At 36.9% G+C, this 13,853-nt stretch overlaps 2 protein-coding genes and 1 long non-coding RNA gene across 4 annotated transcripts in view; all 3 read right to left on the bottom strand.

The window, feature by feature from the left end:
• The window catches only part of LOC103146392 (H-2 class I histocompatibility antigen, Q9 alpha chain-like), a 285,415-nt gene that overhangs the window by 245,578 nt on the left and 25,984 nt on the right, over window positions 1-13,853 (bottom strand). The gene's annotated exons all lie outside the window — the stretch shown is intronic.
• Window positions 2,745-4,793, bottom strand: LOC107837610 (class I histocompatibility antigen, F10 alpha chain). Its single transcript, XM_016677547.1, has 2 exons — window positions 4,664-4,793; window positions 2,745-3,043 (listed from the first exon to the last, which is right to left on the bottom strand). The coding sequence occupies exons 1-2, from the start codon at window positions 4,737-4,739 to the stop codon at window positions 2,772-2,774; spliced, it is 348 nt and encodes a 115-aa protein (XP_016533033.1). The 5' UTR covers window positions 4,740-4,793; the 3' UTR covers window positions 2,745-2,771.
• LOC107837612 (uncharacterized) overlaps window positions 9,106-13,853 on the bottom strand; it is a 7,168-nt gene continuing 2,420 nt past the window's right edge. The window contains exons 2-3 of one of the 2 annotated variants that reach the window (XR_001663649.1): window positions 12,629-12,737; window positions 9,106-9,396 (exon numbers count right to left, since the gene is read on the bottom strand). This is a non-coding gene — a long non-coding RNA (uncharacterized LOC107837612). The remainder of the gene's footprint in view (window positions 9,397-12,628; window positions 12,738-13,853) is intronic. The other variant, XR_001663650.1, reaches the window with a different exon arrangement.

Genomic DNA, 13,853 nt, shown 5'->3' with positions numbered 1-13,853 from the left:
TTCTGACCCGGTTCTCTGATTCTACCAGAGTTTCTGACCCGTTTCACTGATTCTACCAGAGTTTCTGACCCGTTTCACTGATTCTACCAGAGTTTCTGACCCGTTTCTCTGATTCTACCAGAGTTTCATCCCATCTGCTGGTTCTGGAGCAGAATCTTCTTCCAGCAGCTCAAAGTTCTGCTTCCCTCTGACAGCAGGTCGGTCCAGCTGCTCTGCTGACCCACTGGATGGAGGAGGACGTCTTCTGTCCACTGGACCCGGTTCCTCCTGGTTTCCTGTGTTTCACAGCGACTGAGAGCAGAACCGGGCCTGGGTTTGAGGTTCCTCTCTGGTTCCTGTCATGTGACCTGCTGGTTCTGCTGCGGCACCAGAAGGTGCAACTCGTCTCTACCAGCATGGAGGAGACAAAGCGTCCTGTCCCCGTCTCGTTTCTGTCCGTCTCTGGACAGACTTAGGAGAAAAGCTGCGTCTTTAACGGATGTTCTGGTTCTGCTGCTGCACTGATCGGTTCTGATCCACAACAAACCAGCAGCTGCAGTGAGAGACTGAACCGGGCTTTAACCGGGTCATGTTTCTACAACTCTGAACTGAAACAGAACCAGAACAGATTTGGACCTTTCTTTCCACCAATGAGGTTTTTCCCCAGTTTAATTAAAGGTCCTCTCTGGTTGGTTCTGGAGGATCATCACTGCTGCTGCTCTGATCGGGTCTCAGCTCTGATCTCTCTGCTGCTTTAAGGCCAAACATCCCAGAATAACCTTCACTGTTAAACATCCTGCAGCTCTGCTACCAGCAGAACCAGAACCAAACTGGGAACAAACACTAACTCCACCAGTAACTCAAACTGGGCCGACTGGTGTGTGGAGAGGAGAACCAGCTGGTCCAGTTCCTCTCCCAGTCTGGATCAGGGTGAGTCCAGCAGCAGAGCTTCAGTCTGTGGACTGAGGAGAGACATGAAGCCTGGAGGAACCACAGAGGAACCAGATCATCTACCAGGAGGAACCTGAGAGGAACCGGATCATCTACCTCAGGGGTGGCCAAGTCCAGTCCTCGAGAGCCGCCATCCTGCAAGTTTCAGATGCATCCCTGCTTCAACACACCTGAATCAAATGACTGGCTCGTTATCAGGCCTCTGTAGAGCTGATCCCGGTCTGTTGGAGTAAGGATACTTCTAAAACTTGCAGGATGGTGGCTCTCGAGGACTGGACTTGGCCACCCCTGATCTACCTGGAGGAACCTGAGAGGAACCGGATCATCTACCTGGAGAAACCTGAGAGGAACCAGATCATCTACCTGGAGGAACCACAGAGGATAAAACCACTGATCTGATCGGTTCTGGTTGGACCCAGATCTTCCATTTTTCAAGGTTCCTACCTTGTTTCTCGTTCATATTGGTGTGGATGGAGACGCTGTTAGGCCTTCAACAAAAACTATCTCAGATTCTTTTATTCAGTAAATATCTAAACAACCCAAAGTGTCTAAAAGCTAAAAAACTTGGAACAATCTTGCTGTTTTTGTTTGCATCAGAGTTTAAATTAAATGAAGGAAACATCAAATTCTCTGTGAAGTTTCTCTGCTTTATGTTTTTAGTCTTATTTCTATAAAAAAAAAAAACACTGATCTGTTCTGGTTGGATCCACATCTCTACTCAGGATTCCTTCTCTGTTTCTCATTCGTGTCTCTCTGTATGGAGACTCAGAAAGGTTTTCATAAAAAACTAACGACATGCTTTTTTAAAAACCTTTTTTAAAAGATGCCACAGTGTCTAAATGCTGGGAACATTGTTAGTGTTTCCTGTTTTTATCATAGCTAAAACGGAAGGAAACATCAAACTTGGATGTTTCTCTGCTGCACATGATCAAACTACTGCATCAGATTCTGAACATTTATTGTTTCATGTCAGAGTGAAATTATTTATTTTTCTAGTACTAAAATTTATAGAACAAAATATGCATACATTCTTTTATATCATGACTTTTATATCTATTTACATCTTTGATATTCATTCATTTATGGATAAAACTCCTGAAGTTGTTTTGACCATAAACATTTTAAAAATGAAGGAAAGAAAAGGCTCAACAAATCTTCCCAAGAAAGAGAAAAAATAGAAACTGGATCAGGTTCTTATAAATGTTCTGTAAATTAATTTAAATAACTTCTGAGACATTTTGTCTGAAGATGTTTCATCATGCAGCGAACACAGATTCCCTCAGCATTGGGGCATAAGCCCCTGATATGTGGTGAATCCTAGAGACGTCACTGAGAAAAGACCCGGTTTAGTTTTTTAGGGTATTTGAACTATTTTAAACCTGGTAACACAGAAGAGCTTCATTAGTGGTAAATACAATGAAAAGGCTTTGGTTCAACATAATGTTGAAAATGGCTGAAAATATGCATAATATTCATTATTAACAGTAACTTCCATAACAATGATAAAACTGTTGTTGTTTAAACTCTCCATTTCTCAGTTTGGATCTTCTAAATAATTTATTTTACTTATTTGTTAATTAATGCAGGTTAATATCTTGGTAAAACGACATAAGTGATTGTATTAGCAAAATAACTGTTTCATCAATCAAAGTTAATTTAATTTTAATTCATATTCTCAAAAAGTCTCGACATATCAGGTTCTTTTGTGTGTGTGTGTGTGTGTGTGTGTGTGTGTGTGTGTGTGTGTGTGTGTGTGTGTGTGAGCGTGTGCGCGCACGTAGGTGCGTGAGTGTGTCCTACTTCCCATAAGCAACAACAAAAATTATCAATAAATGGTGAAATCAACACAAACCTCCAGTTTGGTTGAAGCGCTTTTTCGCAACTTCAATGTTGTTTTTGAAGGTCTGCTGGTGACCCTGACCGATTCCAGTCTGTCTCTCCCAGTACTGCTGATCAGTGTTGTCCCTCATCCAGTCCTGTTTTGGCACGGTTTTCCCAGTGTTGCTGTCATAGTGAGTGATCTGAACACCATCAACATACCCAACAGACACATACTCTGGGAAGTTTGGGATTTGAGAGGATCCAGTGTAGAAATACTTCAGAGAGTGGGTCACTGAAAAACAGACAAAGTGATTTAAGATTTTATGAATCAACAAAATAATTAAACATTTTCAACAAGTTCAACAAATCAAAAAGCAACTTTATCAATTATAATAATGACATTAAATCTTAATATAAAAAAAAATTCAGAAAGATTTTAATTGCATTGATGATTTTTGAGGGACGTATTTACTGAACACAAACATTTTATGAGCCATATATTTATTACATTGTTTTACACCATTCTATTTTTAAACAGCTAGCTTTGCTTTATTAGGATATATCAGTATGTTGCATATAAGTGTGCAACTAAATGGTTCTACTGTTTAATTATAGTTTAAATTTTAAAAACATATCAATTTCAGAGGTTTTTATTTTTTGGTTTCTTCCATTATTATTTTTTGAAGCTTGAGTTTCCTCTAATATTTAAGTTTGCACATCCTAAATGTTATTTTTATTTTGAATAATCTAGATACACACTGACAGCAGCTTGTGAAAGATTTCAAATGCTAAAATAAAAACTAAAAGTTATATTATACATACAGAGGTCAGACCAAATCTGCACCATATTTTCTGCATATCTAATCCTTTCTGGTAGTTTCTATCCTGATTCTAGTCTCTTCTGTTTAAATTAAAGCAACTCAAATGTCTTTATTGCATTTTTAAATAAAATGGAGTTTGGTTGCTTTTCATAGAAGACTTGAAATGTTAGCTGTAGGAATTCAGTCAAATGCTAAAATTCTCTAAAAATAAAAGTAATACTGTTAAAAATTAACATCACATTCAACTTGGATTTTATTAAGCATGTTTTCTGGTGAGAAAATAGTTGATATTAAAACAGAAAGAAAATCTTTGTCACTGTTGATATTATAAATAAGCAAATAAATAAAAAAATTGCACATCGCATGAGGTGCAATTTCATGCACCTTCCCTCTGTGTGGCACTTATCGGGTTTCAAGGAACCCCGCAAAGTGAAAACACAGGAAAAGAAGGCCCGACGAAAGCGTCGGTCCGAAAACGGGCTTCGCCTTGTCACGTTGGACAATTAAAAGCGACTGTCTGCTGAGGCTCTTTGTTTTGGCTCGCCTTTTTTCTCCTCTCCACCTTCTACATTATGATTCCCAGCCTTTTAAATGCCAGTCTTCATCCTGCTCACTGTTGCATGGCGCAGCTGCTAATGCACACTTAGACCCATAGTTTATGTTTTAAAGTGGTTGGTATTGTCCACTAAGAGCAGCAACGAATCTTATTGTTAATCAACAATACATCTGTTGATTAACAACAGATGTATTGTTAATCAAATGTCCTATTTCAATAGACCAGTGATTTTTTTCCCCTCCAAGTTAATATCTTTCTGACTTCCCTGCATCGTTTTGTAAAACATGTACGATCTACTAAATAGTAAATGACAGAGAAAACAAATAATCCCTTAAATCTGCTTTTTTTTTCTAAATAAACTGCCTAAACGTTAAGATGTGTTTGGGACATTTTTTAAGCTAATTGTTTGGTTATTAGTCTACATATTAAACCAGAACTTTACTAGATTTTATTTTATTATACATTGTCACATGTATAATAATTTAACCCATTCAAATCAAACAAATATAAAAATAAAAATATGTTTCTAACTTACCAGCTGCAGTGCTGTGGATTCCCACGAGAACCAAAAACACAAACTTCATCATCTTGACCATCGAACAGCAAACCATCTCAGTTGGTCACATTCACAGACTGAGCTTCAAATTACAGAGCATTTCGCTCATCTAGAATCTAAAAGGGGCGTCAACATGAATATGAACCAATGACAAAAAACATCTGTCTGTAACGTCACCTAAATCCAGGTTAAATTTCCCTGGAGGGGTTGTCATCGAAACTGAAACTATTTCTGCGTTTTGTATCAGGTGGTGACCTCAGACTCTGACGCGTTTTGATGGCATTCAGCTCCTTAGAGAGATTTTCATGTCTCTCCTAGTATTGGCGGATTTTACTGCTAATTGTTTCTAACACTGATATGACTTTAAGTTGCATTTTAGTCTCAGTTTCCTGGTAAAACAAGAACGAATGAATTTCTAGTTGTATTTGTTGAATTAGAATATTTTAATTATTAGACGTCTGACTTTAATATTTGGCCTATTAAATACTGAATAATTATCACCGCGTTCATTTATGAGTACAGTACGTTTCTGTGGTGAAGTGCGCCCTCTAGTGGTTTTTACACATCACACATTTAGACCATCCATCCATCCATCCATCCATTTTCTGTCACCCTTGTCCCTAGTGGGGTTGTGAGGCAGTGGTTAATGGGAGATAGCTCGTTACCTGCTACCTTTCTCCAGCAGGTAACGGATGAGAGACGAGGTCACTTGAACAGGGTCATGATAATCACAACATCACTTTCTGTAAGATTCTGGTAGAATATTTTTTACTGATATGACTTCAACTGAAAATAAACAGTTCACCCCTTGTCCATAAATTGCTTGTAATATACTGCTCAAAAAAATAAAGGGAACATTTCACTTTAATTTTGTGTGTGGCTCCAAATCCAGGCCTCCATTGGTTAATAAATTTGATTTCCATTGATGATTTTTGTGTGATTTTGTTGTCAGCACATTCAACTTTGTACAGAACAAAGTATTCAATGAGAATATTTCATTCATTCAGATCTAGGATGTGTTATTTGAGTGTTCCCTTTATTTTTAGTTTATATTTAATGGTTTAAAAAAAAAAATTATTTAGAATTTCTCACATTCACACTGCATCCAGTCTTCAAGTGCAACAGATGACAGATCAACACTCATTTCCAGGGTCCCGTCATTGTTGGAGAGATTTTCTCCTTTGAATGCTCCATCATGAATCTCCTCTCCTTTCCTCCAGAACATCAAATTTCTGTTAGGATATAAACCTGTAGTGTGGCAACTGAATGGAGAGGATGGAGACTTCTGGAGGAGAGACACTCAGGGAAGACCTGTGTAAAGGAACAGTTTACAGTTTTATCTGTAACTTTATTTAGAGAATCACCATTTTGTGTGATTTCTACCTGTTCTCAGAGAACTTCTCTGATAGTCACATCCTTCTTTGGCTATTGAGAGCAAATCTAGATGAGGTAATCCTTAATTTGTCCAATCAGATATGTGTCATGGACCCACTTGTGTTTGTTTACAGTTATCCATCTCTCTTCAGGTCAAACACTAGAAAATCTCCTCCGTCATAATTTATATCCATTTATTTGTTCAGTTTCATCATGCCACTCACAGCTGTACATTAACAGAATATTTTTATATTATATAACATATTTTGATTAAAATTGATATAAAATAGTTGTGGCTCAATGGTGGCAAATACTCAGTAGACCAAACTGAACATTTAGTTTGATTCTTTTCTTTTTAACTCAATATAAATTATTGAGCAAATGTTGAACTTAATGACTGAAATTATTTTGTATGACTCGTTCTGACATATTTTCTTGGAAGAGCCAGTGCTGGTTAGAACAACAAACACCTCCAACAACAAATCTTTTTTTCCTGCTTTATAGATATTAGAATGAGAAATTAATTTATTGGGAAAATTCCAGTGCAACAGCAGATAAGTGACAGGTAATCAATGCAAGTAGGTTCACAAAAAGATATAAAAACAGAATGAACACACTGTCACTGTTGTAACAAACTTTCAATCAATCAATCAAATTTTATTTTTATAGTACATTTCAGCAGCAAGGCATTTCAAAGTGCTTTACATAATTAAAAAAAACAGCATGTGACATTGAATAAACAGTAAGACAGAGAAAGAGATTTTGAAAAAAGAAAGATTATAAAAGATAAAAACATTAAAACCCCTTTTAGGACTTCAGTTAAACGCTGTTTAACTGGGACTCTAACCCTCTGGGACTTTAGTCAAAAACGCCATTTGACAAGGACTCTAACCTCCAGGTTTTTAGTTGAAACTTTACAAAAATGCCATATAAATACTGTGCATTTATTTTAAAATTTTTAATTTATTCAAACTGAACATTTCCAAAAGTCTAAAATTCTTTGACGTTTGAAACATAAAAATTCTTTCTAGAAAATTTCTAAGAATAATGTCAAAATCTTTTTTTCTCGTAATTTTACTTCTCGTTTTCTATCTACAATGCCCCTATTATGTGCTGCTGCTTCAGGTATCCAGCAGGGGGCGCTCAGCAGTTAATTTGACAACTTCACACAGAATGTCAAAACTTCAAATTTGTAGTTTATCAAGAATGAGTCCCAAATTCACAAAAGCAATACTATGAAAGGACACAAAAGGTAAATCTATGTTTATTTCAGATAAAATAACTGATAAATGTAGTAGTTGATGATAAAAGCTATATTTTATGGTTAACTATTAATAATAGTTATAGTGATGTCGCCATAAATTTATGTAATAAGTTATTCATGCTATATGTGTTAGAGGGCCACATATCACCAAATAATTATTACTAGAGAAAGCCAGATAAATATTCTTGTCTCCAGCTTATTTCCTGCCTTTTAATTAAATAATTACTTAATTGGAATTGGGACAAAATTCTGTCCAGGGTTGCTTTGTGGCCCACTTCTGATTAGATACATCCAATAAGAGACAAACATGAACTAACCTTCAGTTGAACAGCTGCTTTGCTGTTTCAACGTTTGCTCTAAAGAGCTGCTGGTTCACCAAACAGACCTGAGTCCGACTCTCCCAGTTCTGTGGATCCTCCAATGTAAAATAGATCTATTCCTGTTTGGATATATTTCTGTTGGTTCTACTGTCACAATGACTTAATATTGTCAACATTCTCAACAGACACCTATGCTGGGAAGTCTGGGACTCCAGAAGATCCAGTGTAGAAATATTGCAGTGAGTAAAAATGTAAATGAAAAAAAAAAGAAAAGTTTAAATGAGTTTTGGTTCATTGTAATTTTATAGCAGCTTTCAGTTGTGAAAGTTTGATGGATTATTGAGCAACATTAAGAAGACAATGTTTGGTTTACCAGGATTGAGATGACTGATAGCTGTCAGCCAATCGAGTTCTTTAAAAGTAAAATAACTGTCATTAGTTGCTAGGCAGATATCAGTGTAACAGGTTCCTCCCCTTTTTCTTCTGTTTTTATACAACAAATAAATACGACATTTTGATATAGCTGTGATATGTATTTTAATAATAGTTTTAGAATATCAGTCACACTTCACTGTAAAGTTAATCAGTATATAAAAACAGTCAAACCTGAATTTTGAATGCAAATATACAAATTAAAGACATCTGCTTGTTAAGAAAATACACCATAGACCAACTCAAAAAATGCTGAATTAAAAAAATTAATAGCTAAACTATGTTTTTAAACTTTGTGAGCAAAATCATGTTTTAAAAGTTAAGCAAAAATTAAGAAAAATAAACAACTGAGAAGGATGTTTTCAAGTCAAGCCAAAGTTATTTATATAGTAAATTAAAAAGCATTTAACAATAATTACAGCATCACAGGAAGATATCTGATCAAACAAGTTTTGTGACAGTATAGCAACACTAAGACTATTTTACCTGTAGACAGAGAAAAAAATGAAACTACATAAAATAAAACATTTTATTTATGAAGATTCTAACTAGAATTAGTTAAAAATTTAACTTTATGACAGATGAATTGTCATTTACAAATGACTTTATTTAAACACAATATAAAACAAATAATTGTCCATCCATCCATTTTCTTTACACCCTTGTCCCTCAGTGGGATCAGGAGGGTTGCTGGTGCCTCTCCAGCTAATGTTCTGGGTGAGAGGTGGGGTCACCTGGACAGGTCGCCAGTCTGTCGCAGGGCAACACAGAGACACACAACCATGCATACACACACACACCTAGAGGCAATTTAGAGAGGCCAATTAACCTGATAGTCATGTTTTTGGACTGTGGGAGGAAACCAGAGTACCATGCATGCACAGGGAGAACATGCAAACTCCATGCAGAAAGACTGGGGCTGGGAATCAAACCCAGAACCTTCTTGCTGCAAGGCAACAGCTCTACCAACTGCACCACTGTGCAGCCCACACACAGTGGCACAGTTGGTAAATAATTGCATCCAGCTAAAACTAAATATGAAAATTCATGCAGAGAAAAAGCAAAACTTAGATTTATTTGACTTGAAGGTTAAATTTCTTTGCCATTCAGACCCAGCAGAAGCCGAGAATCACCCCCAGCTTGGATGGACAGCTGAGGGTGAGGATTAGGGTCGTCTTCCCCCCGGACCCGGATACTTGTGGTGGAGAGGGAACCAGAAAGGAGGGGGGCTTGAAGCTGGGAGGTCCTTGTATGAGGAACCTTATAGATGGATTCTTGAGCAATGATTGGCTGAGGCGGAGCAAGGACCTGTGGCTGTTTGGCTGCGGCGGAAACAAAGCGATTGGATGATGCAGGTAAGGTTGTAGAGAGTACCCAGCTTGAATTTGTGCTTGAGCTTCATAAATAAATCACTGTATGTAAAAATATATGTCACAAAACAGTTGGAATTCATTGTATGTATAATCATTCAAACGTGTTTTGTAACAAATTAACCCATTTTTGTCATGGTTTTGGGTAAACTTTTTGCCCACATGCAGAACATTCTCAGGAACATGAAGCTAAAATAGTCTCAAAGATTCACAAAGCTCAGATATCCAAGCTTTTATTCTGCCTTGAACGCATCGTTCTCCCATATCCAAAGTGAGATGATGCAGTTAGGAAGTCTCAAAAGTCAAAAGCGCAAGCAAGGCAATCCATGCTCTCATATTAACCGATCAGTCCACAGCTAGCGATGCACACATATTTTTTATTTTAGTTTTATTAGCATAAGTTCTTGTCTGTTCTTGTGTTCTCGCATCCTCGTGAAATGTCGACAGCAGCCCAAGTACTGTTCTATCCAGGCAAGAACGTTCAAAGTGCCTGGATGTCTTCTTGCTCCGCCCATTTCATCAAGGATGCATAGATGTATCCATAGACATAATATAAAGATAGACCCCGCATTGGCTGCTCCGGAGCAGGAAATACGGCGGCCATCTTGGAGCGGTACACCCTCGTACTTTGCTGAACCAAAACAGCAGAAGATGCCTCAGTTCTGCTCGGCTTATTCGTGTTTAAATCTAAGAACTGTTGATGTCAGGGACCGGGAGATAAGAAGTAAGAATGACATATTATTGTTAGTATGTTGTGAATGTAATATTACTGTGCTGTATTTATGCCCACCAGCGAAATGACAGCAAATGTTAGCTATCGGTCTTCAGCCGGAGATTTGATGACAGGAATATGTTTCAAACAGGCCTGATCACAATTTCAGTAGCTTTGGTTAATTATCATTATCAACAAATCTTAATCAAATTTGGAGTTTTATGTTCTTTGAAATATGAAGATCAAAAATAGTGAGTGTAACGTTTTTCTGAGTGCTCAGCTTAAGAAGGCAACAAGACTCCTTAGTTTCAACCGTTGCCTTTTTATCTTTGCTTTGTTATAACAGTTATGTGCAGATCAGCCAGTACAAAATAACTTCAATGGACTCACTAAATAACAGTTTATGAATAAAATAACATGGACCTCATTCGGACAATGTTTTTGTGTAGACATCCCAGATATCACGCTTTTGTTTTAAAGGTTTCCAAAAGATAAAGAGATGAGGATGGTTTGCAGAGAGGCAGCACCAGAAAAAGCTCTGCAAAACTGTCCTATTTCCAGGCTATTAGATTGTGTAAAAATGTAATGAACATGTAAATATTGTTGTCACAACAGATAAGTATGTATGTATTTATGATGTACCAGGAAAAAAAATATTGTCCAATCACCATTTTTTTTAAATCCCACATTCTTTGTAAGGTAATAAAAGGTTTTATGCACTTACTTTGCCTCTTCCCATAAAATGTGTTATTACTGACGAACGCAATTTTTATGTATTAGAAAAAGATACAAACAAAAGTCCCACCCCTTCATATGTGGTATCATTGAAAAACCCTAAATGTCCTCTCCAGATACCAAAAGGAATTAATTCAGTAGAATGCAGGGGGTGGGAGATATTCAAGTTTAGAAATGTCCTCTACAGAGGACAAAAATGAACTACTGGTAGTCAGGAGCAGTGTTGTATAAAGTACTGAAATCTCAGAGTCAAGTAAAAGTATAGGTACCTCTCCAAAATATGACTTTGGTAAAAGTCCAAGTCCCTGACTGAAGTGTTACTTGAGTTAAAGTCTTAAAGTATCTGAAATGTCTTGTACTTAAGTATGGAAATTACTGTAAAAATGGATGTACTCAAGTAATGTAATGAAAAGTATAAGTAAAAAGTAAAACAAGGCAAATGCAGTTTGAATGACTTTATATTTTGGTAAACTTGTCAAATACACTTAAAGTAATGTACACAACTAAGTGCAGGCAAAATTAAACCTGCTAATAGATATACCTGCAGGCATCATTTAGTTAAGAAAATTAGGTGCTTTAACTATACCACACTATAGCACAAGGTTAACTTAACCTGATTTACAACTGAACCAGCTTCTTAGTATCCCCTCCAGGACAGAAAATACAAAGTTTTTGTAAGCTTTTAAGTTTTCCCTTCAAATAAGGTCAGCGCTGAAAATGAGAAAAATAAATAATCAGTACAGAAAATGCAGCCAACATGAAGAAAAAAAAGCTGTTACAATTACTCCACTTCACAAACTATTGGTGCACACAGCTGGTCATTATGTGTGGCATTAGGGACATGTGGCTGCTGCTGATCACGAGACTTGCTTTGTGTTTAATGGGAGAAGCCAAACAGGTGTATCCTACTGGTGGTGATGAACAAGCCCAGGCAATAGGTGACCGACTTTGTTGCAGTCAATCAGTAGGTGGGGTCAAAACACTGGCGTTTCTCTTTCTCGCTTTTTTGTAACGAGTAACTAAACCACACATTGAAAATGTATCGGAGTAAAAGTATGCAATTAAGTTCGGAAATATAGTGAAGTAAAAGTGAAAGTTATCAAAAATGTTCATACTCGAGGAAAGTATGAAGTACTCCAAAATATACTTAAGTAAAGTAGTGAAGTGTTTTTACTTCGTTACTATACAACACTGGTCAGGAGGATATATTAAAATATTGTATTCCACCAAAATTATTTAAATATGCTAAACTATACATTCCTATACATGCAGTTTTAATAGCTGTATGCCTAAAATTTAAATACGTGGCAATGTGATTACTATTCAGCGTGTTATGATCCATTAAATGCGCTGACACTTTATTGTGCCTGCCAAATATATAAAGCTGAGTGGAGCGGTGGACCGCTCCAAGATGGCCGCCCTAAATCTCTTCAGCTCCAATAGGCGAGAGCAGAACAGTACTTGGGCTGCTGTCCCATGAGGCATCTACCCTTATATTACGTCCATGGATGTATCCTTTTGCGGACCTGAGCCAGCAAGATATCCCACAATGCAACGCGCCACCAGCAGCGGTAAATAGAGAAAGTGAGTACACAAATGTATTAAACTTTAACCACTATTAATTTGTCACAAAAACTCATTTTAATTCGTTTTTAGGTGAGAAAGTAGACCCTGTAGCTTCATCTATCCACTCAGTTCATCCAGAATATCCATAAATATCCATACTTTAAAACTTACGAAGGAGTTTTCGGAGTAGCATAGCTCCACTAACAGACAGAGGGAGCTGCCGGTTTAACGGGCGGTTCTCTTCATTCCCATGTTGTCCTCTTCACTGTCTCCTCTTCTTCTTAAAAAAAACAAACAAACAAAAAAAAAGATTAAATTATGGTAATATTTGCTTTCAATTAGACAGTCTTAGAACCAATTTCCTGGAGTTATTGCCTGATTATCTGCTTGTTTTTTTGTTATTCTAATAAAGATATTCCTACATTTTTTTGTTTCTTTCTATGCTGGTATCTTACCTGATATACCTGATTATGATAATAAAGGAAACAAGTTTATTAATCAGTGTTTAGCAGTTATTGTAAAATAATCATCCAGTTGTGTAACAGCAACTCTGGCCAGATGCAGGTTGGAAAAACATTAAATCTAATTTTTTTTACTTTCCCTACTTATGGATCCCCTGCAAATCTAGGGAATAAGGCAGTAATCAGTCGACTGCATGACTCACGCTGGCCATCATCTGTTATTGTTGACATTTGAGATGAATATTTATAAGCAAATAATCTGATGAAGGTGACTCAAGCTTCACTGGTAACAGAAGCTTGAAAAAGTAATTTGCGGTGATAAATTTCTATTAACTTAAGTTTTTTATAATCAGCAATAAAAACGTAATCACATTAATTTGAAGGTGTTTCTACTTAGAAATTATATTTCTTTAAGTATTTCATTTCCAATTATAAATGTGAAAGTAATTCTTGTGTTAAACTGGACAATTTATTGAAATTCGCAGAAGCTGTATTTTCATGAATTGTCCAAAATCAAGTCTTGGAAAGAATACATTTTTTTAAAAACACCAAACTTGTCACTGTCATATTATACAAATAAATAACCCGTTACAATTTTTGAGATCAAATCCTCCCAAAGGGACTTTTTAAAATCTTGTTATATAGTCCTTGTGACCTCGGTAAGAACGGACTTTCAACTGTTCATGAGGGTACGTCATGGGCGTAGGTTTGGGTAGGGACGGTAGGGACATGTCCCGACCAATATTCACGGGATATGAAAAAGTCCCGACCAATTTTTGCCATATTGGCTCAAAGAACGTGGATCTACGATCTTTGATTAGCAGCAACAGGCGGTGCGCGGAACGGAAGCTTCTTAGTTTGACATTTATTATGAGCCACCGAGACCGGGTCGGAACGGTGCTGTCGGGGGGGTGGGGGGAGGGGTAGTCAGTTGA

The sequence above is a fragment of the Poecilia formosa genome, unplaced genomic scaffold (assembly GCF_000485575.1).
Source record: "Poecilia formosa unplaced genomic scaffold, Poecilia_formosa-5.1.2 Scaffold158, whole genome shotgun sequence".
NCBI lineage: Eukaryota > Metazoa > Chordata > Actinopteri > Cyprinodontiformes > Poeciliidae > Poecilia > Poecilia formosa.
This window is presented reverse-complemented; position numbering and strand designations above follow the sequence as displayed.